The 23,835-nt window shown below is 34.4% G+C and overlaps 1 protein-coding gene across 5 annotated transcripts in view; it reads right to left on the reverse strand.

The window, feature by feature from the left end:
- Positions 1-421: 421 nt before the first annotated feature.
- C2CD5 (C2 calcium dependent domain containing 5) overlaps positions 422-23,835 on the reverse strand; it is a 95,582-nt gene continuing 72,168 nt past the window's right edge. For 2 of the 5 annotated variants that reach the window (XM_010376254.2, XM_030938320.1), the window contains 9 exons: positions 23,637-23,735; positions 23,060-23,149; positions 22,484-22,571; positions 21,364-21,450; positions 10,955-11,005; positions 9,921-10,022; positions 8,383-8,573; positions 5,289-5,435; positions 422-1,738 (listed from right to left, as the gene is read on the reverse strand). In XM_010376254.2, the coding sequence (XP_010374556.1) occupies positions 1,607-1,738; positions 5,289-5,435; positions 8,383-8,573; positions 9,921-10,022; positions 10,955-11,005; positions 21,364-21,450; positions 22,484-22,571; positions 23,060-23,149; positions 23,637-23,735 (987 nt within the window). In that variant the 3' untranslated portion in view covers positions 422-1,606. The remainder of the gene's footprint in view (positions 1,739-5,288; positions 5,436-8,382; positions 8,574-9,920; positions 10,023-10,954; positions 11,006-21,363; positions 21,451-22,483; positions 22,572-23,059; positions 23,150-23,636; positions 23,736-23,835) is intronic. The other 3 variants (XM_030938316.1, XM_030938319.1, XM_010376255.2) reach the window with 3 other exon arrangements.

The raw sequence follows: 23,835 nt of genomic DNA on the forward strand, positions 1-23,835 counted from the left end.
GTTAATACGAAAACATCTTTATTAGACTGGCTGCCCATAGTAAGCATTCAATAAATATTAGCAATTATTAAAATACTGCACTACCACATCTTACAAATTGCTTACCTGTGTAAACACTGACTTTAAGCTCTACGAGAGGAAGAACTTTTGTGTTTCATTCACTGCCTAAAACTGTGCCCTACCATCTAGCAGGCATTTAATAAACAGTTGTTGAATGAATACCTACCTAACCTGAAACAATAATTAAAGATCCAAAATTGCAAACACACACCCCTTCCAAAATTAAGGCCAGGGCCTTGCATTTAATAGGTGCTCAACAGATGTTTGTTGACTGAAGAAATGAATGGAGATGATCAGATAGAAAGTGATTCAGAAAACTGACAGTAGTATATGATGGAGGTAAAAAAGAGATTTAGGAATATTCCAGTTTATTTTTATAAACTTTTTATTTAAAAAATAAAATTATAAACAAAATACAGAAAAATATTGACACCTGTGATAACAAGGAAATGACTCTTAAGGGCAGTTTGTTGTCCTGGGAGGAAAAATTGTTAAGTGTTATAAAGAAATATTATTGTGCAAAGGAGGAATGTAATATTTAAGGTTCATTTACAACAGGTATTTGGCATCGACAGAAGAAGTCTTTCTATGTATACATTCAACAATTTGCAGCATATTTACATTCAAGTTACATTTCCAAATTCTATGCCAAATACAGTCTAACTCACCATCAAAAATCCCTCAGATATTACTAAAATCCTGTTTATTTGGTAGGAGTGCAATATTATCTGATTAGAAAATAATTTTATGTTCCTACTAAGTCACCTGTATTTTTACTACTTCAACAAAATTCACTGACATTTTCATCCTAGTTGAAGTCAAGCCACTTTTAGACAAATTCAATACTAACTCAAATATTGTCAGTTATAAAATTATGTAGTAATCTTTTCCTTCCTCCTTAGAGACAGTATTAAAACTTTCAGTGAAAGGACACCAGCTATGACAGATTATTTTCTTTTATAGGAGTTAGGATGTATTACAGACACAAGTTCCAGAATTTTAACTTGTTTTCAAAAGATGGCTGAAGTACTTTTCCCTTTCAGTTGTTACCAAATTCCTCATCAAAATAAAACACATTCAGAAATCTACATGGTAGTTTTCTGAAAACTTTTCTCCATTGTCCCCACACATTTCTCAAATCAGACTGCTTACTCACTAACAATTGGAGAATCTCTTGCTTAGTTTTTCTAAATTACACTACAGTAGCTATCCTAATTTCCTGACAATCTTCCCATTTCACTTTTTAAATTATGATTTTATTAAAATCAACATAAATTACAAAGGTTCCATCTTTGCTACAGTTCTTTTAAAAATTTATCCTAACTTACTGAAGGGTCAAGATCCCACAGGGCCTGTCTAGAACAGGCAAACAAAATGTCAAGATTAGAAAATTCTCATGCCTCCAAAAGACTCCAGGCAAATCAAATCTACTCAATTCTTCCTTATTTATCTCAAGCTCAATTTTAAGTCTAAGAAGATAATTAATGACAAAATAACGGTGATTGATGAATTTCATATAGTTGAGCTCTTTTTTTCCTAATTTTCTTCAGGTCGTAACTTCGCCTTCAGTACATGATGACTGGCAGTTGGTAGTAGGTTGCTGAGATGACACCACTTCTAAGTCAGATTCACGAACAAAAACCACTGCATCACCACTTACATTTATAAGACACTGTGCCTATAAGAACAACAAACAGGACAGGTTCAGTTATACTCAACACATTCATACTCTTCTGTTACACAAGGGGCAGTGCTGTACAGCCAAAAAAGCACAGGCTTCTAAATTTTAGGATAAAGATAGACAATCCAACAGAAAAATGAGAAAAGGGCAAGAGAGCAATTCACAGTAAAGAAAACTCAAGGAGCTCCTGTGAACATATGAAAACAAAAACAATTTGCAAAATGACATATACAATATAAAATCATTTACATAACTATATATATCCTTATATATTTATATAAAGTGCAAAATATCTCAATGAAGGGGAACTTTGGAAATCTCTACGAAAATTACAAAGGTACTACTTTTGACCTAGCAATTCTGTTTTAAGAAATTTTCCCTACAGAGATGCTCACACTTGTGCTAATCAATTATGTATCACATTGTTTTTGTAGCACTGTATGTATTAGCACATTTACTGAAAACAGCCTAAAGGTTTATCAGTAGGGGACTAATTAAAGAAATTCCGATCGACGTATACCATGGAGTCTTATGTGGTTGTAACAAACATAAAGGTGATCTTTATGTCCTGAAATGAAAACCTTGCCAAGAAAAATCAGGTGAAAGAGCAAGCTGAGAAGCAGTATGTACTGTAGAGCTACCACTTATATTAAACCGGAAAATAAAAGAATATCTATTTATATATATTTGCTTGTGTGTATAAAATCTCTCTGGTTACATACTCTGGAGTGTTACATCTCTAGAAGTTACAAAAAAAAAAAAAAATGAAAAATTTGGTTGCATGTGGGGAGGAAAACTGACTGGCTGGAATAGCAGACAAGGAGAGACTTTTCCATTCATACCTTTTTGAATTTTGAATCATGTACTACCTATTCAAAAATATATTAAAACATTTTAGATACAAAATAAGACTACAATTAATTTTTTTAAGATATAAAAGCATGCATAGGAATGACAAAATTAAGATGGTTCATTCAGTATAAAGAGGAAACAGGCCCACTGAGGCTTCAACCATATTTTTAATACTTTATTTCTTAAGCTGAGGGTTGTAAGAATGTCTGTGTGCAGTTCTCTACTTTTTTTGTGTACATGCAAGATCTCACATAAAAGTGGGGGGAAAAGCTAATGACATAAATCATGGCACCTGATATGATGTGTGCACCTCAGTGGTAATCAGCTGTTGACAGTTATCATTTAGGTACAGAGGAAGAGAGTTGGTGGTGGAAAATCTGGGTATATTCTAGCTTTTCTATTTATAGCCTCATACCAAACTTAAGTTTTTTAACCCTCAGTTTTTTCACCTACAAACTGGAGTTAATATCAACACTACAAAGTACCAGAAATGGAAAAAAAAAAAAAAAAAAAAAAAAAAAAAAAAGCACAGTTCATTTGGAAACCAAACAATTCAATCTATGTCTTGGGTATGTTAGGAGAGGTGAGGGGGGCAACAGATGAGTTTGAAAAGGTAGAAGACCTGAGAACATGGAAGACCTTGTAGGACATATTAAGAAGCATGACTTTGTCTTGTGAGAAATCAATGAAGACAAACATTTAAAAGATAATAGTAACAACTTTTACAGTGCTTACTATCCACCAGGCAGAAAGCACATTACATATATTAACTCATGATTACCCCAATTTTTATCCCAATGTCATAGATGAGAAAACTGAGGCACAGATATAAGTTCTGTTTTGGATAAGCTGATTTTGAGGCATTTGTTAAGGTGCTAATTAAGTCAGTGAACAAGTTGTATAAATTTAACACTGGGAAAAACCCAAAACTACAAATCTCGTTCTCAAATACAAAGTAATTAAGCAAAAAAGGATTCTTAAACTAGGGAAAATCCTCTTATATCAAATAAATTATTACAAAGAAGTACCCAGTTGAATATAATTTCAAGATCTAATAGATGCTTTCTTTATGACCAGGTAATACCAAATTGTATCAAACACTCCTGCTCAGGATGTGCCTGGTTTCCATTCTACTTCCACTTTCAAATAATCTGTGAATAGGTAGTTCTCAGCGCTCCTGGTTTTCCTTCTGCCTTTCTCACTGTTCCTTTCTCAATCTTTCTTCTCCTCATGTACCCCTTTTGACCACTCCACACAATCTCCTTCACTCCAGATCTTATCAATAAGCTGGCTGCAAATCCAGAACTGCAGTAGCCTCACTGAGCTTTAGATACGCCCCAATTATCTACCAAAAATCCTCCTAGGATGTTTCATAGCCTTAGCCATTGCCAAAATTTATCAGAAGGTTGTCTCATAGTTTTGTTTATCACTATTTTTCTTCAACATCTGTTAATGAAGTTTAACATACCATGAGTTATGAAAATGTATAAACTATTAAGAAAACCTGAAAAGAACTTAGTAAATGAAGTAACCTTCTGAAGAAATTGATTAAACTTCGTGACTTCAAAATAAAACTAAAACCAGTCAGGTGAGGTGCCATGTGCCAGTAGTCCCAGCCACTAGGGAAGCTGAGGTGGGAAGATCACTTGAGCTCAGGAGTTCGAGTTTAGCCTGGGTAATATGGCAAAACCTTATCTCTTAAATAAAGCTAAAACAATTTTGCATTTCCATAATGTCTTATCAAACTGCTTTTATATTTATGACAGCAACTCACTTTCACTGTAAGATAATTTTATTAATGAAAAAAACAATGATACTAAGAATTTAAATGATTTGTCTTTTGGTTACAATTATCCAGATGTACAGGTAGGGGCAAAAAATTTATATATATACACACATCTATTCATTTTTACTCCTGCTTAGATGATAAGTAATTAGTCTACATTAGAGCTTCTTAAGCTCTGTGTCTGCCAAGATATTGATCCCCTCTGCTCTCAGGGGAGTCACCTGGGTCAGAAACCCAGGGCCAATTACCAGCAGCCACATACAGCTTCATGCATTTACCATAGTATACCAGTGGACCATAGAAATGGGATTTTTGATGTGTGCCAAGAGGAGCAGGTTGGGAAGAACTGTGTTTAAGGTATTTCATACTATTTAGTATAGTTAATTAATTTTTAAAAAATTTTAACCATTTTAAGTGAGTTATTATCTTAACAAAAAATTTAGAAATTTATTTTAAGATTTAAACTAACTGCTTTCATCCCCATTAACAGAATACACTACTTATAGAAATAAGCAAGCAGTTTGGCCTCACTATGATATACTCTTCATTAGTAAGGCAGCTAAAACTGGACAGCATCATAGTCCAAACTAAAGGATATCTTTAGCTCTCCTCAGTTAGCTATCACTGTATTCCAAACACCTACCAAAAAGAGGGTGGAGACAGTAATTCAGAAGCACAAATTCTAGACATGATTAAGAATAATACCTAGTTACCTGAGATGCTGAAATAGCATGTATTGACTTGTGACTATGTATGACCATGGTTATTAAGAAATTCATTAAAATGTCTTATGCATCTAGATTCAAAGGGTTCTAAAGAGCAATTCTCTTTTGAAGGGGGTTAGGGGTAGGAAGCCATGGAAGAAATTCTCAGGTTCCCACCAATCAGGAATTTTTAACTGCATCTTACCTGGTTTTTATTTGGATTCTCCATGAAGACACACTGCTTCATTATGTAGGAGACAACAGCATTCCCTCCTAACGCAGCAACATGAGCTCTCACCATTGCAAACACTTCAGCAATAAAAGCATGGAGAAAACCACTGACTCCTCCTTCCTAAATAATAACGCACAGGAAAATCATACCATATATACATGTGTATGGATATAGGAATACATACAAAATGTCAAAGAATATATATTAAAACATCCTAAATTAGCTTAATATACCAAATAACTTAAACTTCCTTCACAATGGGGATTTATTGAATGAACAAACATTGACTGAACACATGTCCAGGCAAGGATTTACTACATTTACTTTATAGATGATAAAACTGAAGCCCGGAGAATTTGTAACTTGCCCATGACTAGCTATGATCAAACAGCTAGTAAGTAAATGGCAGGGCAAGAATTCAAATTGTGCCTCCACCTTCAACATCTCCATTAAATCATGCTCATCATCATTAAAACAAATTGATGATAAGCCTAAACAATAAAACTTACCTGCTTTCCATATCTCTCATTCTGAACCTGAACCATGTTCAATCAAACTTGCCTTTTTTTCAGTTTCTCAAATGCACAAGCACTTTTCCTACCTCATGCTCACTGGCACATGTTGCTCCTGAAGACTTTTCACTAATTTTTTTTTTTTTTTTTTCCCACAGAACAACTCATTCACTCCTTGGTCCCAATTTACCCATAATGTCTTCAGAGATACCTTCTCTGTGAACTATAAGTTGAATTCCTCTATTATATTCTCTGATCACCTCTGTTCAATTTCTTTATATTACTTACTCTCCCTAGTAAATAGATACTAATTATATGATTATTTGTTAATGTTTATCATGCTCCAGTTCTACTAGACTGTAAGTTCCATTAGGTCAGGGACTGTATCTGTTTTGCATACAACTATATGCTAACATCTAGTTCAACAGGTACATATAATAAGAATTCCATACATAACTGTTAGGAAATAAAATCCAGTAGTTCAGGGTACCTTTTCCATATTCAAAATCAAGGAAAACAGAAATCAAAGGCTAGTCAATAGCTTAAAATGCTTTTCAACCTAGGTTTCTACAAATTCTACTGGACTTATTTACAGTCGAGGAGGAAATTTCCGACTTTAAACTGGAGGGGGAAAAATGACTGCAGTATTAGAAAACCATTTTATTAGATCACATCTTTCTGAAAAGCCTGAGGATACTAAATATAGTTTTGTAAAGATATCTCTTTTTGTAGTTAAGGAATTAAGGGAGTTGCTTCAGCCTGCCTCCAACTCAATCATAGTTCAGTATATTTTTTCTTTGACTTTTATCAATTTCCTCCTGTTTATTAAATCAAAAAATTCTGATGACACAGTAGCTCTGTAGAGGATTAATTTTAAAAATATTAATTAACTGTAAAGAAACAACTCAAGCAATTAACACATTTGGAATATTGTGCTACACAGTTAATATTATAAGTTTCTGTTGAAGGAAAATTTATCAAGAAGCAACATTTTGAGGTATGGGAGCTTAAGTAGTCAAGAAGGCTTAGGAAATAAAATTTTATGGATTCAAAATAGTGTAATATCCATGTGCTACCAAGAGCAAGTAGAAAGGTTAATTCATAATACATGCCAGCTTTTCACACCAAATCTTTGTCAAATTTAAATGGATGTAGAGAAGTATCATCTATTTTAATTCTCTATCAAAAGGTTTTTGAGAATATCTTGATAGTTTATTTTTCATCTTAACATAATGAAGAGTGATATAAAAACTAATTTATCTTTTTTTGGGGGGAGGACAGAGTCTCACTCTGCCACCTAGGCTGGAGTGCAATGGTGCAATCTCAGCTCACTGCAACCTCCACCTCTCACGTTCAAGCAATTCTTGTACCTCAGCCTCCCGAGTAGCTGGGATTACAGGCATGTGACACCACATCTGGCTAATTTTTCTATTTTTAGTAGAGAAGGGGTTTTGTCATGTTGGCCAGGCTGGTCTCGAACTGCTGGCCTCAAGCAATCTACCCGCCTCGGCCTCCCAAAGTGGTGAGACTACAGGCGTGAGCCACCATGCCTGGCCTAATTTACCTCAAAGAAAACATCCATCTAAGTAATTAAATAATCTGTCAGAAGCTATTCATTCATTTACACAAAAACATATTGTGTTTACTCTGGGCCAGCTACTGTGCTAGGCGCAGGATGGTGAGTATGTTATTAAAGATAGTGTGCAGGCTGTTATTCCTAAGAAAGTATAGAAACACTGCTGATGAAAAAGGGCACAGCTAAGTCATCTTCATAAAGAATATACTTTTTAAAAATACAAACTGCAGCTAAAGTAAAATTTGAAAAGATTATTGGATGTCACACCTCAGTAATTAAAAAATTTCCCTATTAATATTAATTTGCTTGGTAGCCCCTGTTCCTTAACGTATGACATTATATAATTTTTTTAAGTTTAAATTCCTGTGTCACAAAAGATATAACAGGCTGACTCTGATTCTGAACTTTTTCCACATCAAGTAAAATATTACAACTTGTTATTTAAAAACCAAATTAAAGTTTAATGATACTCAGTGTGAGATAAGACTGAAGAAATGTCATCCTCATACACTAATGGAGAGAGTAAAAGATGAGCAGCTTCATTCCTTTCTCAGTAGGAAGAAACAGCAGAGCTAAATTACATAAAGTATCTCCTTAGACATATATCTATAATACAGTCCTCTATTATTTCTAAATGTGATCTGTCAAAAGTTGCTAAATTACTGAGAAAACGAAGCTGTTCTTTCAGGGCTATTTTAAACCTCTATTTGAACACAGATATTTGTTTTATTTACTATATGATAAGGTTCTAAGATTTTTAACAATAAATAGGTTTAAAACTAACACAATTCTTGTGATAATCCTAGCTGCTAAATGAAATAAACTCTAGACTCAATCCAGATAGGTTATTAAAATATAAATAAATATTTGTAAGTTATTTTTGGCAAAAAATAACAATTTGAAACTTGTTTGGTTTTGTTGCTAAATCTTCAATCAGAGAAAACTCAAAAAAACAATGAAATAACTTCTATAAAATTACCTCCCGAAGAGAAGTAGTCTCTCGAATAAAAAACATGTTAATTATCCCAAGATACTTAGTTATTTTTGCTCCAGGAATAAAAGAAAGAGGTGTCATCTTAACAACCCCAACTGTGGAATTTGCACAAGGTGGAGCAGAACGATTCCGGAAATTTCCATCACCCACTGGACTTGCTTTTTCAACTGTCACGGCTAAAATTGGAGAAAGAGGAGAAAACATTCAGAACAGACGCTGGTGACACAATTATTCCCTGAGGTTTCCAAATAAGTGGTGACAACATTCAGCTGTCTGTGAGGCTAAGCCATGTCATGAAAGAAAAGAAATTATCATGCACTGCATGCAATTAAAAAAGAGACAGAAAAACATGAGAGGAAATGCTGGAATGGAATTCTTTTGGAAGAAAAATGGCATTCCTGCAAAAGAAAATGTTGATGCAGTATAGCTACACACACAATGATTGGTTATAAAGTGAAGAAAAAGAAAAAGCGGCAGAGCATTAAAATTATCTGCTGTAGGAACAAATTATTACAAGGAGAGTGTGAAAGTTGTTATATTTCCCAGTGCAATTTTTCCATCTTTTTCAGACGACTTCATCATTGTCAACTTGTAGATAAACCTTATGTTATCTAATTGTAAGATATTTGCTTTTTCCAAACCTTTTTGAAAACCAACTCATAGTTTTAAAAGCTTAACACAATGACCTCTGCTAGCTAAAAGCTGGTTGTTTATAAAGTAAAAAAACAAAACAAAACAAACAAACAAAAAACCAATAGCTACCACTTATTAAATAACTGCCATAAGACAGACATATATATATCTAATCCTTAAAACAACTCAGAAACATAGGCTATCATCATCATCCCCATTTCATGCATGAGGAAATGGAAGCTTAGAGAAGTTAAGTAACTTGCCCAAGGTCTGATAGCTATTTAAATGGCACTTCTAGGATTCAGAACCAGATCTGGCTGGTTTCACATCCTATGTTATTTCCTGTGAAATGTAGTTTTTTCCCCTTCTAATATACGGTAAGCTCTTTCACTCAAATACATTTACCTCAAAATTTACCAAAACACATGGGGTAAAGATAACATATAAGTAATGATTCTGATTCTAGCAGTAAGGTAATAACTACTTTCCCTCCAGAAATTCTTTATTCATTTAGCCCTCTGCATATCACACTTAATAAACTAACAGATGCCACATACTAAATAGCACCTTGGGTCCTGGAAGAACGTCTCTTCAATAAGAGAGCTGGTAATTTATTTTCAACTAGAACAATATAATATCTATTTATATACTTTTAAAAATGCCTGCACAAAAAGGAAAATTTTTAAAACACAATTCTATAGGTAAAACTAATAAATCTAAAGGCCTTTCAAAAGTTTTCCCTAAATGACCATTAGAGTCTGCAGCTTTCACACTCTAATACATGATGGATTGGCAATGTTGTTACTGGGTAGTAAGGTCTAGCTTTCACCACTGGGAAATCAGGGATATGTTTCTCAGATTATCATAATGTGGTAGAAACATCCGCCTACTTGTCTTAATTGATCCACGCCTTATGGTCTGAGCTTTCAGTTTAATGAGCTCTATCCAGCTGCTGCATCTGTCTGCAAAGGAACTGTAATCAACTGACGTTGCTGAAAACACAGACAGAAAACAAAAGAAAAAACAAAGAAAAAAATATGGATGATGTCTCTTACTCGTCTTAACACTCCTTTCGATGATGTAATTTAACTGTAACTCAGAAAAAGAATGGTCCTTTTCAAGTCAGTTAAGAGAGATAGTAAAGAGTCAAGCTTTAGACACTGATTTGTCCAAAACCAAGTTCTCAGTTAGCAGGCTGAGCATTTTTGGTGATGTCATAGTTGTGTGGTCTCTTAGGGAAAGCCTGATTGGGGTCTAGCATAAGTAGCCTGATTGGGGTCTAGCATAAGTAACAGTGAAAGGACCACATACTGTGTTTTAACTAACTTTATTTCCTACTCTTCTTAATTTATAATATTTCAGTTGTTTCTATTTTATATTCAAAACTTTGTGAATAATTCATTTCTAGTTTTACCCTAAAATTTAAAAAAAAAGAGAGAGAATCAAATGAAGAATACATTTTTAAAAGTTACTAGTTGACTTATCTGTTATTAAAATATCTTCTTTCTACAGTCAGTAAGAGGAAAACCAAAAGGGCCATTTTTGTTAATGTTTTGTTTCCATGTCTGATTTTGGGCAATGAAGCCTCTGATAATACGGGGTTGGGGCAGGTGTGAGCCTCATAAGTTCCCCCTTTTTAAAAGAATAACTTTTACTACTGCTAAGCTGGGAAGAAATTTTTAGGAGCTAAAATTTTATGCTTAGAAACTGAGAAACCATTAACATACTAAAAAAATTAAATATTAGTTTAATTGATGTTTTTTAAAAGAACATATTCTACCTACAAAAAAAAAAAAAAAAAAAGCCAGATTTTGGTGTCTATGCCATATTGTCCAGTGCATTTCTTTGATGTCTATAATTTTATGCACCACCAAACTAGAATTTTACACCTTTGGTGACTATTTGCTTAATTAGACAAACTCACCTCTCTGTGCAGCTGGTATACCTGAGTTAGAACTTGCACTCTCCAGGTGTTCTAATAAGACAATATGAACAACATTAGCTTGGATGCTAAGTACAAGCCAGTACCTCTTCTTTGTTATTTGTTAATACCTCTATAAGCCAGAAGAATAGGAGGAAATCTTTATGGCTTCATTGCAAAAACAAACCAAATAAAAGCATTTAGGTTTAAAATGCAGTTTCTATTGATACATGAAAACTAGCTCAGTTCATAAATATCATGCCAAAGGAGACTACTTGCTTACTATAACACAAAAAATGTTTCAGAAACTTTATAGTCACAAGAAAATATAAACATAGTAACAAATGTGAGTATGATGAAAGCAGGATGTGAGACCAGGAAAAGGGCCAATGTGTTGGGAAGAATAGCTGAAATGAAACATAGAAGGGAAATGTTTGCTGTGGGGAAGAGCCTATAAGATTAAAAATTACAGACAAGATAATGATTATGCTTCATAGATCAGCATAAGCTGCTCCCTAGTCTTAACTCTCCTCACCACCAACTTCTTCATTCAAGGACTTCGATATCAACAGCTCCCTCTGGTGGTATCAAGACTTTGCAAAACTAAAAAATGAGTTATCACAGATAACTAGGAATCTCAAGCCAGTATCACTCCCTTTCCAGTAACCTCATAACAGTAACATCCAGAAGTTTCCATGATATTTTTTATTACAGGTATTTAAGGTATTGTACAAATTTAAATAGCACTATAAAAAAACTTCATAATCTATTTTTCATGCTCATGTTCTACCCACATTAGAACATTTAAAGTTCTGTTTGAAAGAATTTTACAACTAAAATAATAGTGTTGCCAATTTAGAAATAACTCATGAAAAGCACTGAGAATAATTTCGGTTGGCCAGTTTAAGTATAGATAAATAGATAGATACATTTTTTCATTTCTACTTTATGTGTTGATTTTTTTGATAACATTCTGAATTTAAAAAACTTTTCAAAACATTATATGTACAGAATATTTCTACCATAGAATGTTGCTGCTAATTGAAAATACAATGCAAGTATCTCACCACGACCCACCAATACAATTTTTTTTTTTTTGAGACAGAGTTTTAGTCTTGTTGCCCAGGTGGGAGGGTAGTGGCGCGGTCTCAGCTCACTGCAACCTCCACCTCCCAGATTCAAGTGATTCTCCAGCCTCAGCCTCCCAAGTAGCTGGGATTACAGGCGCCCACCACCACGCCTGGCTAATTTTTTTATATTTTTAGTAGAGATGAGTTTCACTATGTTGGCCAGGCTGGTCTCGAACTCCTGACCTCAGGTAATCCACGTGCCTCGGCCTCCCAAAGTGGTGGGATTATAGGTGTGAGCCACCACACCTGGCCCACAGTTTTTATAAAGCAATTGACCACTAGCTAATACTGCAGCATATACAGAGCTGATAAATAAAAAGGATCACCAGGTGGGGTTCACGACAGGCCTGTGAGGATACCACGCTGTGGACATGCCCTAACCATCATGCTCGCTGACTGGAGATCTAGATAGGAAAAGTCCTCCTGATTCAGGATCTTGAGGGACTTTGGAAGTTTAGGACATGAGACCTACAGAAAGACCAGCACAGAGCTGACATTCAGAGGCTTACCAGATCTGCAGGGACACTCAGCACAGAAACAGACTCAATGGAGAGACTGGGACACCAACTGTCCTACCCCTAACTTACATATCCCGAGAGGGTCCTGAGGCTGTCATATGTCTTGTGCAGTATAGATTTGGTTGGTGTAGAATTACAGAACATATAGCTGGTATTAGGAATTCCGTACATTTTTTTAAACTGCAGGGGAAAGAGGAATGGCTTAAAAATTTCTGAAAAATCACTAAAACTAAAATCTTTTGTATACCTTGATATTATCTGAGTAATATTGAATTCCCTAGTAGGAATTGCATATATTTTAATGGCAAATGTACAAAGAAAGAGCTTACCTGAGTATGTATTAAGTATCTGTCCCCATCTCTAATATCAAGTGGAAAAAACAAGGTACACAATGATATGTAAAATACTTGAGTTTTTTTAAAAAGGATGAATAGAGTATCTTTGAAAGACAGACAGTAAACTGTTAAAAGTAGTTGCCTCTTGGGGAAGAAAATGGAGAAGGGAGCTTTATTCTGGACTATATGATTTTTGTAGTATTTGAATTTTTTGCGATATACATGTATTACTTTTACCCCATAAAATTTATAAAGGGTGAAGAGGGAAAAAAGGGAGGGAAAATGTTTATTCCCTGCCCTCAAATATGAATGCATCTGAATAAAAATCTGAAAACCAAAGTTTTTGAGGGAGAAGATTTTGATTTCACTTAGGGAGAGCAGGTTCATCTTTTAACATGCTTGCTATCTTCATTTTTCTCCCAGAAAAAAAAGGCCCAAGAGGCCCAAGGCCAGCTGGTCCCAGCAGCAGATAGACATCAGCACCTTGGACTGGTTTGAATACCTCAAATGTCTGATGACCTCAAACTCCCAGGCCCTCTGCTCCTCCTGATCAGAGTTTGGCTTCTCAGGTGATAGGCTTTTCAAAAGAGAAGGTACTGCAGATACATGCAGTCTGGCTCACTGACAAACTGGGAGTTCTGATTTAAAAGAAATAAAACAACATGCAATCTCTAGGCTAATACTAATTTAAAAACAACGTATTTCATTATTCAAGGGTAGAAATCTCCTCAACTCTTTCAGACTTTGTTGAGTTGTGCTCAGTTGTGTGCCATTTGTAGATCTATATGGAAGAGTCTGAAACAAATGCTTTTTATGTCAGATCTCCCTTCTAGCTGCAGAGTCTCAAGCCACACAACAGTCCACTTCTCTTATAATTTGGTTTCCCATTTAATACAAGAAGAAGATTATTTTGCTTTTTTTTTTTAAAGTCACCATTAAGTGATAACCCTGAAAGCCCCAAATAAACGACCCTAGAAACTTAGCAAAGCAAAACAGGGCTATGGTTTTATTATTCCCCTAGTGCACTCTAGCAGTATTTAACAAGCCCTGTGTCTAGTGGTGTGAGAGGGAAACTAACCCAGGTTAAAAGCAATTTAGTGGAAATGAGCATATTATTGACAAAAACGATTCTTCCTCCCTCAAACAGACAATCTCCAGTGCATCTAAAGTCTGAGACTTTTCCATTCTTCTAAATAACTTGTCGTAACCAATGGCAAAGGTATTTGTTAGCTGCAGTGATTATTTGAATGTATGTGCCCTCCAAAACTCGTTGAAATTTAACTGTCATTGTAACAGTACTAAGAAGTAGAACATTCTGGCCAGGGGCAGTGGTTCATGCCTGTAATCCCAGCACTTTGGGAAACTGAAGTGGGCAGGTAGGTTGAGCTCAGGAGCTCAAGACCAGCCTGGGCAACATGTTGAAACCCCATCATTACGATAAAATATAAACATTAGCCAGGCAAGGGGGTGCTAGTGGTCCCAGCTACTCAGGAGGCTGAGGTGGGAGGATCGCTTGAGCCCAGGAGGTAAAGGCTGCAGTGAGCCAAGATCGCAGCACTGCACTCCAACGTGGGGGACAGAGTAACACCCTGTCTCAAAAAAAAAAAAAAAGGCCGGGGCGGTGGCTCATGCCTGTAATCCCAGCACTTTGGGAGGCCAAGGCAGGCGGATCACTTGAGGTCAGGAGTTCGAGACCAGGCTGGTCAATATGGTGAAACCCTGTCTCTACTAAAAATACAAAAAAAAAAAAAAATTAGCCAGGCATGGTGGCAGGCACCTATAATCCCAGCTACTTGGGAGGCTGAGGCAGGAGAATCACTTGAACCCGGGAGGCAAAGGTTGCAGTGAACCGAGATTGTGCCTCTGCACTCCAGCCTTGGCGACAGAGGGAGATTCCATCTCAAAAAAAAAGAAAAAGAAAAAAAAAGTAGGACATTTAAGGCCTGATTAGGCCAGATCTCCACCCTCATGGATGGGATTAATGCCATTACGAAAAGGGAGGTTTGACCTCCTCTTGCTCTCTTTTTGCCCTTCTGCCCTGTGATAACGCAGCAAGAAGGTCCCAGCCAGATGCTGGTACCTTGATATTGGACTTCCAACCTCCAGAACTGAGAGCCAATAAATGCCTGTTCTTTATAAATTACACGGTCTCAAGTGTTTTGTCACAGTAGTAACAAACAAAGATAAATACAGTAATAAACTTCTACACTGATCAGTACCTTTTTTGACTACCCCCTTTATATCATTAGAATTTACAGATCATCTTTGCTCTAAATAATTAAAAAATATTTGAGAAAATCTTATCTGAATGTCTTTTAAAAATTACTAAAACTAAAAAAGTTACTACAAATGATCAACTAGTTACTACAAGAGTTAACTACAGTTACTACAAATGATTCTCTGGCAGATTAAAATATATGCAATTGGGAGTCATTATAATTTATGTTTTATTTTCCTATTTAAACATTCTCAGTTTTATTATGATCAAACCTGGGTTTTATGTTTCTTTAGGAATTTCCATCAATCGATACTGCATTGATTAGTTATGCTTTATAAGTATAAAATCTAATTTCATGACTAGGGTAGACAAATGATATACTTAAACATTCAGTATAAACTTGATCTATAACAATACTCAAAACTGCCATATTACAATTACAAATTACTAAAGGCACACCTAAAGATAAAACTAGCTTCAATTTGGACAGTTTACAAGGTAAAAATTCAACTGTGATACCTCGGTAGTACATATATTAGATAACAAAGACAATTAACTTCCCTATTTGGGTCATTTAAGTTTCTAATTAAAGGTGTATAACATCCTAAACCACTTGTCTTTCTTCTTCAATCCGCTTCTTACATTTTCCTGCTTCCATTTCCAAGCATGCAATCCCCCTCTCACTCCTATCTTTTATAGCTTCTCTTCCACATAATCCGTTTTCTGTCAGTAACTCAATGCAATTTTTCTTTGCTTTTTACTCCCTCTTCCTCTAACTGTGGATTTCAGTGTCCTCAAGCTGCCTTGAAGAAGCTATTGAGATAAAGATTCTTTATTCCTACTTCTCCATCAATTTTTTTCCTTCCTTCCTTCCTTTCCTTTCTCCCCTCCCTCCCCTCCCCTCCCCTCCCCTCCCCTCCCTTCCCTTCCCTTCCTTTCTATCTTTCCTTTCCTTCCTTCCTTCCTTCCTTCCCATTTCTTGGATGAGTTTTTCACACATTTTCCTCTAGTTAGTTTCTGGTTTTTGCATTTTCTTCCCCCGAGTATCTCTTTCCTTTTAAAACTTGCCATTGATTATTTGGCCATCCAATAACATCAAGAATTTTAGCAGCTGTTTATTGTTGCTGCCACTTGGTCATAGTGATAAAATGTATTTTTTTTTTAAATAGTAACAACAGACATGCAATGGACTATTAATATATAAAAATGCTTTTAATTAGTATAAGGAATTATATATAGTCATAAGAATTCAAACTGTTAGTTGGTAGGAAAAGTAAAAGATAACTTCTGTATTTTTTACAAATGTATACTTCTAATTGCTAGTTTAAAATAATGCTAGCAAGACATTAAATTCAAACAGTTAAACTATTTTAAAATCAAATCTGTGAGAGAGACTGTCTCTAAAAAGAAAAAAATCTAATTTGGTTTAACAAAGAAAAAGTAACTCTTCTAGCCTACAATAAAAAACTTCCGATGTAGACACCTAATTCTGAAGTACAATGTATTGTGGGTATAAGCCAACTTGTTTTCTTTTACATTGAAATCCAGATTTTAACCTACGCTTGCCACAGCAGTCAGCAGCTAATGTAATGAATAGAGTATTCCTGCTAGCCTATAGCTTATGCCACTGAACATGAGGAAAGTACTCTAGTAAAAGCAAAAGAAAAGCAGAAAACAAGATGGGTATTTAAAAATATATACTTATCTTCTATACAGTTTCACTCAACGGTATTTAAAACTAAAATTGACTTAATTAAATCTTTATATTTTTTAACGATCAGTGTTTTAATGAAAACTATTATCTTACCTTATTTTTTAAGAACTTGAAATATATTTAAAGTGGTATATGATTTATATACACTTGTCTAAGTTCTTAAGCCTTACAATACAGCAACTAATAGCTCAAGATGTAAGCCTTTAGATATTTCTCTGAAGTAATATGCTAACCTTTTATAAAACTTACATGTATAAAATTCTTGAGATAAACTGAATTCTTGAGATAAACTGAAATCTATGAGAAAAATCTTGCCGATTTTTTTTACTCTTCTTTCTCCCAGATTACCTCAACCCAGACTCCTCCCAATTTGCTCATTCTTTTTTTCTATCTATCTATCTATCTATCTATCTATCTATCTATCTATCCATTATTTTTAAAGTCTCTTGAAAATCATTTCAGAGAAAAACTCAGGTTTGGATATCAATGATGAGAAAAAAACATGAAAATTGTATTAAAAGTTTGCTATAGCTATCATTTTTCTCATATCACACTCTTGTATAAACATAAATAATTTATGTTGATATCGTATCATCTATCCTTTAATAAATTATTTAAGCTCAGCACCAGTTAACATATCAAATCAGAAAAATCAAGATAACCAGCAAGGTAACACCAAATCAACCATAAATTTGAGACATACATCAAACTGCTTTGTTACCTTTAAAAACAAAACCAAATATAATAAACGATGGAAAGAAAAAATTGAACATGGATGGACAATTCAGGCCGAGGCTTACTCTACACAGTGAAATAAGATATACGTTATTGAAGCAACATTTCTTTACATGACATTCACCCATTTTCAATAACACAAAAAGACAATGAAAGGTGTATCTACAAGTAAAAAGACGGAAGTATTAATAAACACACTATGCTTAGTTCTTGAAACTAATCCCCTAGTCAATATAAAGGGAAATAAAAAATTTTAACAATCATCCAATTTGTGATTAAAAACATGAAATATAAACTGGAATTCAAAGTTACTGAAAGTAAAAAAAAAAGCTATCAGCTTATTCAACTTAAAACAATTTAAAAACTATACTTTTATTTATCAGCATTAGTAATTGACTTTTAAGCCTCTTATTGATGCATATTTTATAAAGCAGACAAATCTTCTGAGCATTTATCCTTAACACTCTTACCTTCCTCTCTTCCTGCCTATTTCCACTAAATGGCAATGCTTAAATTTTTCCAGACATTGCCTTCTGTCGTGTTACAACACTCGATTACTCCATTTTTAAGACTCTATTATATTTTTCAGGCCTTTTCAAAACCTATCTTACCTTCAAATTTTCCAAAACATTTTGAGATAACTTTAAAAACTATATTTAGCCCATGTCCTCCTGAAAAGACTTGAGGAAGCACAAGACAATAAATAAGCATGGAACATAAACCACAATTTACAAAACTACAGAAATATTGACAGAAAGGTACAGATATACCTTTAACTGTTTACTGATAATTTTACAATGCAATATTCAAGGAAAAGCACATAGGTTTTACAGTTAAGCACTTAGTATAAAAAGTTTTACATATATTAGTATTAGATGGATGGTCTGATGATGATGATGACGACAATAAAGGGTGGCATGATCAATCAATGGTTTTCAAACTTTTTGAGACCCTTTCTTCAAGTGAAATCACATACAGAAGATGGATATAAAAACACATGGAATCATAGCTGCTGTTTCAGAAAAGTAGGGGATCCAGACACCTACCCTCAATCCCATCCTTCTCTGCTCCCTTTCACCCTGCCTCCTGGAAGGCCATGAGGTACCTCTGACAAACCTCTATGGTTCAGAGGAGCAGAATTTAAAATTAAAATTATTGGTTTAATTGATTAAAAGTTATTTGAAATCATTATTTATTTATTTATTTATTTATTTTCTTGAGACAGGGTCACTCTGTCGCCCAGGCTGGAGTGCAGTGGCACAATCACACCTTACTGTAGCCTCAACCTCCCCGGGTTCAGGTGATTCTACCGCCCAGCTTCCTCGGTAGTAGGACCACAGGCACACCACCATGCATGACTAATTTTTGTATTTTTTGTAGAGAAGAGACTCCTAGGCTCAAGCAATCCGCCTGCTTCGGCCTCCCAAAGTGCTGGGATTACAGGTATGAGTCACCGCGCCCAGCTGGAACACATGTAAATTACAGAAGCTCAGTGTGACCTCGGGGACTAATTTAGCTTTTGATTTACTTTTCAAAAATGGGAATATGTTAATAATTGAAGAACCATAAACTACAGAAACCCAAGGAATTTTAAAGGTTAGAGAGAATCTTAATCTTTTCACATTTTACACATGAGGAGCTGAGGCTCAAAGAGGTTAAGCAATTGGTCCAAGTTCTCACACCTAATCCATAGCAGAACTGAGAGAAAAACACAGGTCGGTTGCTTTTCCAACCTACTTCATGGTCCCTCTCCATTCTCCCTAAAATGAGTTGCAAATATTTTAGGTACTGTTCAAATAGGACTTACTCTACTCAAATTCTTATTTTCTTGTTTTTTAGTTCACAAAGTATCATTTTGCATACGACATACTAACGATCACATAAGCACCAGTTATAATTCCTTTGAAAACATTTTGAAAACTACTGCAGAAGTGGAAAGATGTCCTTATAGACAAGTCAAACTTAGAGAGCTTAAATCTAATCTTCTGCAAAATTCAGTAGGTATTAACAATATAGTAAAACAGAGTTAACAGGGACCCCAAGTCCACAAATACCTTTTCCTACAGAATAACAATCAATCAAACCTTTGTTGATTAGGTTTTAGGTTTTTTTGGTTTTTTGGTTTTTTTTTTTTTTTTGGCCCCTATTGCAGGGTAAGGATGCAAGGATAAATGAAATTATACCTAGAAGTGATATGGAACTAACCATGAATAAAAACAAATTTCTGTATAAAGTAGATGTTAAAGAAAAAAAAACAACTTGCTGTATAGTGAGTTCAAGAAAGACTTTTCTTCTTTTTGAGAGAGGTCTCCCCCTATCTCCCAGGCTGGAGTACTGTGGCACAATCACAGCTCACTGAAGCCTTAACCTCCTGGGATCAAGCAATCCTCCCACCTCAGCCTCCCTCGTAACTAGGATAACAGGTATACACCACCAAATGCAGCTAATTATTTATTTTTTGTAGAGTTGGGGTCTCACTATGTTGCCCAGGCTGGTCTTAAACTCCTGGATTCAAATGATCTTCTCGCCTCAGCCTCTCAAAGTGCTGGGATTACAGGTATGAGCCAATAGGCCCGGCCCAAGGAAGACTCTTGACAGTTCTGCTTTCTGCCTGGAAGCTGTATTTAATTCATAAATCTGAACTCACATTACCTTTGAATTTGATTTTTCCTCTCTATTCTTTCAAGGATATTGAGATATGCTACAATTCTCTATGGATTTCTAAATCAGAATTTTAGGTGATGACAGAAAGGAAAAAGGATCACAGTCACCACGTTACAAAGTTCAGAATCTGGAAGCAGCTTATTTTTCATCTTTGAAATATGAGACAAGATCTCTTTATCTACTAAACAGACTTTGTACTGATTTAACAAAGATTTTGTTGACATATATGTAAAGTGAATATAAAACTATTCTGTATTATACATAATTTGGTATCAAATAACGAGTAGGAATCATAAAATAATATCCATTGTATTATAAGACATAAAAGTTGAATAGCTGACTTCAAATAACTGTATCATTTCTCAAAACAAACTTAGTGAAAAACACATACTACATTTATCTAATACATAATGTTACAAAATAAGGTATAGTAATTTTAATTTTTTTGTAATAAAAATTATACTAAAATCAGATGAGAAAGGAAAACAATATCTCCCACTTTTCTCCAAAGATTATGCAGATCAAAATAGATTTATTGCTATTAAAGTAAGGAGCTATCAATTTGCACCGGAAAAAAAAATTGCAGTGTCTTATATAAGTACATAACAATGTTCTTCACTTATCGCCACAGCAAAGACCAGAAGCTCATCCCTTTCTCACTTGTACTACTCCCACTCAAAACCTCTTCATATATCCTCTGAAAAAAGAAAGCATTCTGTTGTCCAGGAAAATCCAAAACTTTTTGTGAAGGTTTAATTGTTGCTGAAAAAAACTTACCAAATATAATATAAATATCAAGTATTCTATGTGTGAATAGTTACAGTGGAAAATCCAAACCTTTGAAAATAAAGCTTTAACACATTAAAGTATGAGAATGGAATATCACAGGAAAAATTACCTTAATACCTTATAATGAAATTACTTGAGAAATTAAAATAAGAGGAACATTTATCCCCTTTATGAATATGAAGAAACACATAATGAGGGAATGAAGGATACATTTTCACCTCAAGGTTAGTAAGATTGCCTATAATGAAGAAGCAGTGAAAGGAACTAGAAACTAGGATTTGTGTTTGCTTTTTCCCTTACTTAACCAACCTTTAACTGGTGGAAAAGGATGAGAAGGAAGTGAATCTGAACACAGTTCCAGTGGAAACTGTAAAAGTTCTTCATTATCTGTAGAGGCTAGAAAGGCAAGAAAAATACCAGTTATTTAGTAATGATCTATTATTAATTTTTTAAAATTAAGAATCTGTGACAACATATATATATACATATTCTCAGCTCCACCTTCCTGCCCCAATTTATTCCGGTCATTTTCTCCCTGATTTCTCCCATGGAAACCCTTCATCTGCATGATGCTGAGACTGGTGCTATCTTCCCTGGTATGACTGTTGTGAGGCTTTAAGAGATTAATATCTGTAAGTAATTTAGCACAGTGCTTTGCAAATAATAAATGCTAAATAATAATAATTAATATCCTACACTTTGTCCATTACTAGTTTTTATGCCACTTAAACCGGTTACATGTCTTCTTTGACAAATATCAGAACACATAATCATTTAATACATCTACCTGACATTAACTCACTGCTCAAATCTTATCAATGCTATACATGTAGAATGTAATCAACTTTTAAAAGTTTAGGACTAATCATGAATATTTCATTTAGCCAGTAAGTCATTCGAACTATACAAGAAAGTATAGTATCCCTCATTATGTGTTTTTCAGAACACATAGTTTCCAGTAATTTGGATTTCTTCAGAATATATTACGAATACTACTTTATAAATTTTACTGGATTAAGGCCACCTTTGTGAATCTGTTGAACACTATGGAACTTGTCCTGAAAATAATACACAGGCACACAATTGTGCTTACTACATCAGTAGGTCCTCAGATGCTTTGAACACCTTGCCAGAGATCTTAGTACAGAAACCCTTATATTACTGCAGAATTAATATGCTATAATTTAAGTCTAAAAAACCTAGCAGCATTCCCTATGTAAATACCAGTCAAATACCACCTAGTCATGTATGAAAAATATCAAGTCAGTCATATGCTTATCCACACAGTTATCTTCACAAAGATGAACAGAAAAAGCAAATATTCTTCAAGAAACAAGTAATTTACTGAATCCACCTGTCCTGTATATTTTATCACTGAACCATAACACAGACAAACACAAACTGAACTTCCTATCCAGTAATGATTTACCTCTTTGCAACGACTTTTCAACAGGGGTTTTTGTGGTTTGTAAAGCCTGATTTTTGTCAAAAGTTATTGCAACTGCCGTGACTGTAACCTAGAATTATAGAAACAATATGGTTAGTAAAATCATCACTGCCAAAACTAAGTTTCTTACATATTTTTTTCAGTACCATGGTACAACCTATACCAAATACCTTTCCTGGTTAAAATCCTCAACCAGAATTATATATAAATTCAGATACACAAACTACAACTATGCCAAACAGTTATACCTAAATCTCGATATTCCAGAAAGAGCTCAAGAACCTTCTCTAAAAAATGGGAACTGGTAAAATCCCACATGATGGGTACAGATCCTACTGTACACATGCTGGAGCATACGTGTGCTTACTCCCTCAGATAACTAAAGTTCAGAAAAAGAAACACACATGGCCTAATGCATACTAACATATATTTTATAATACTGTGAGGTAAACTAGTATAAGTTATTTAATTATGGCAAAATTATGATAATGAAATAGATAATAAAAATAATAGATCAGATAAAAATTATTCTTTAATAATGGACTAAATCTTAATTACCTGAATTAATTCATCTTCAGGCAGAGATACTGTAAAATTTACATGGCAAAGGCAGCAGGGGATCATAGATCGTAGTTTAAAGTACAGGCTCTACACAATAGAAAATATTAGTAATGTCACCTTTTTTATTTAAAAATTTATAAAAGCTGATTTTCTTAATGTACATTATATTATAGTAAATGGAGAGTTAAAAAAAATTAAAACAAAACCAGTCCACTTTTGTTTTGTGTATTTTTACACTAAGGATATACTTTTTAACATTTAAGTAGACAATAAGATTTAATCATTTGTAAGTCACAAAAAGCAATATAGTAAGTTTTTTTTAATGTACACATATACACTAGATTTTTATGGAAGTTAAAGCTATTAACTAACAAACTATTTCTTTTATAGTATGATATAGTAAGGGGGAGAGGACAACTTTAGTATCTCACCTGCTGACAGAGGTAAGATAAGTAGGTAGGAGTGATTCAGCCCACAACTGTGTAAAGTATTACAGATAATACAGCAACATAGACACTTTTAAAGTTTCATTATCTTAGACGCATGAAATAAAATTTAGTCAGAAGGTTCCTACCTTGAGCAAATTTTCACAGAGATCATTAAAGTTCTTATTGAGAGCTTGATTAGTCAGGTTGAGGCTGCTTAATCTGATTACTCTTACTGAAGTGAACATCTAAATGTGGGGTGACAGAACATGTCATTTTATTATTTTTAACTAAATATTTTAACAGTTGATAAATTGCCAAATAATGAAGAATATTAACTAACGTAGA

The sequence above is a fragment of the Rhinopithecus roxellana genome, chromosome 10 (assembly GCF_007565055.1).
Source record: "Rhinopithecus roxellana isolate Shanxi Qingling chromosome 10, ASM756505v1, whole genome shotgun sequence".
Classification (NCBI taxonomy): domain Eukaryota; kingdom Metazoa; phylum Chordata; class Mammalia; order Primates; family Cercopithecidae; genus Rhinopithecus; species Rhinopithecus roxellana.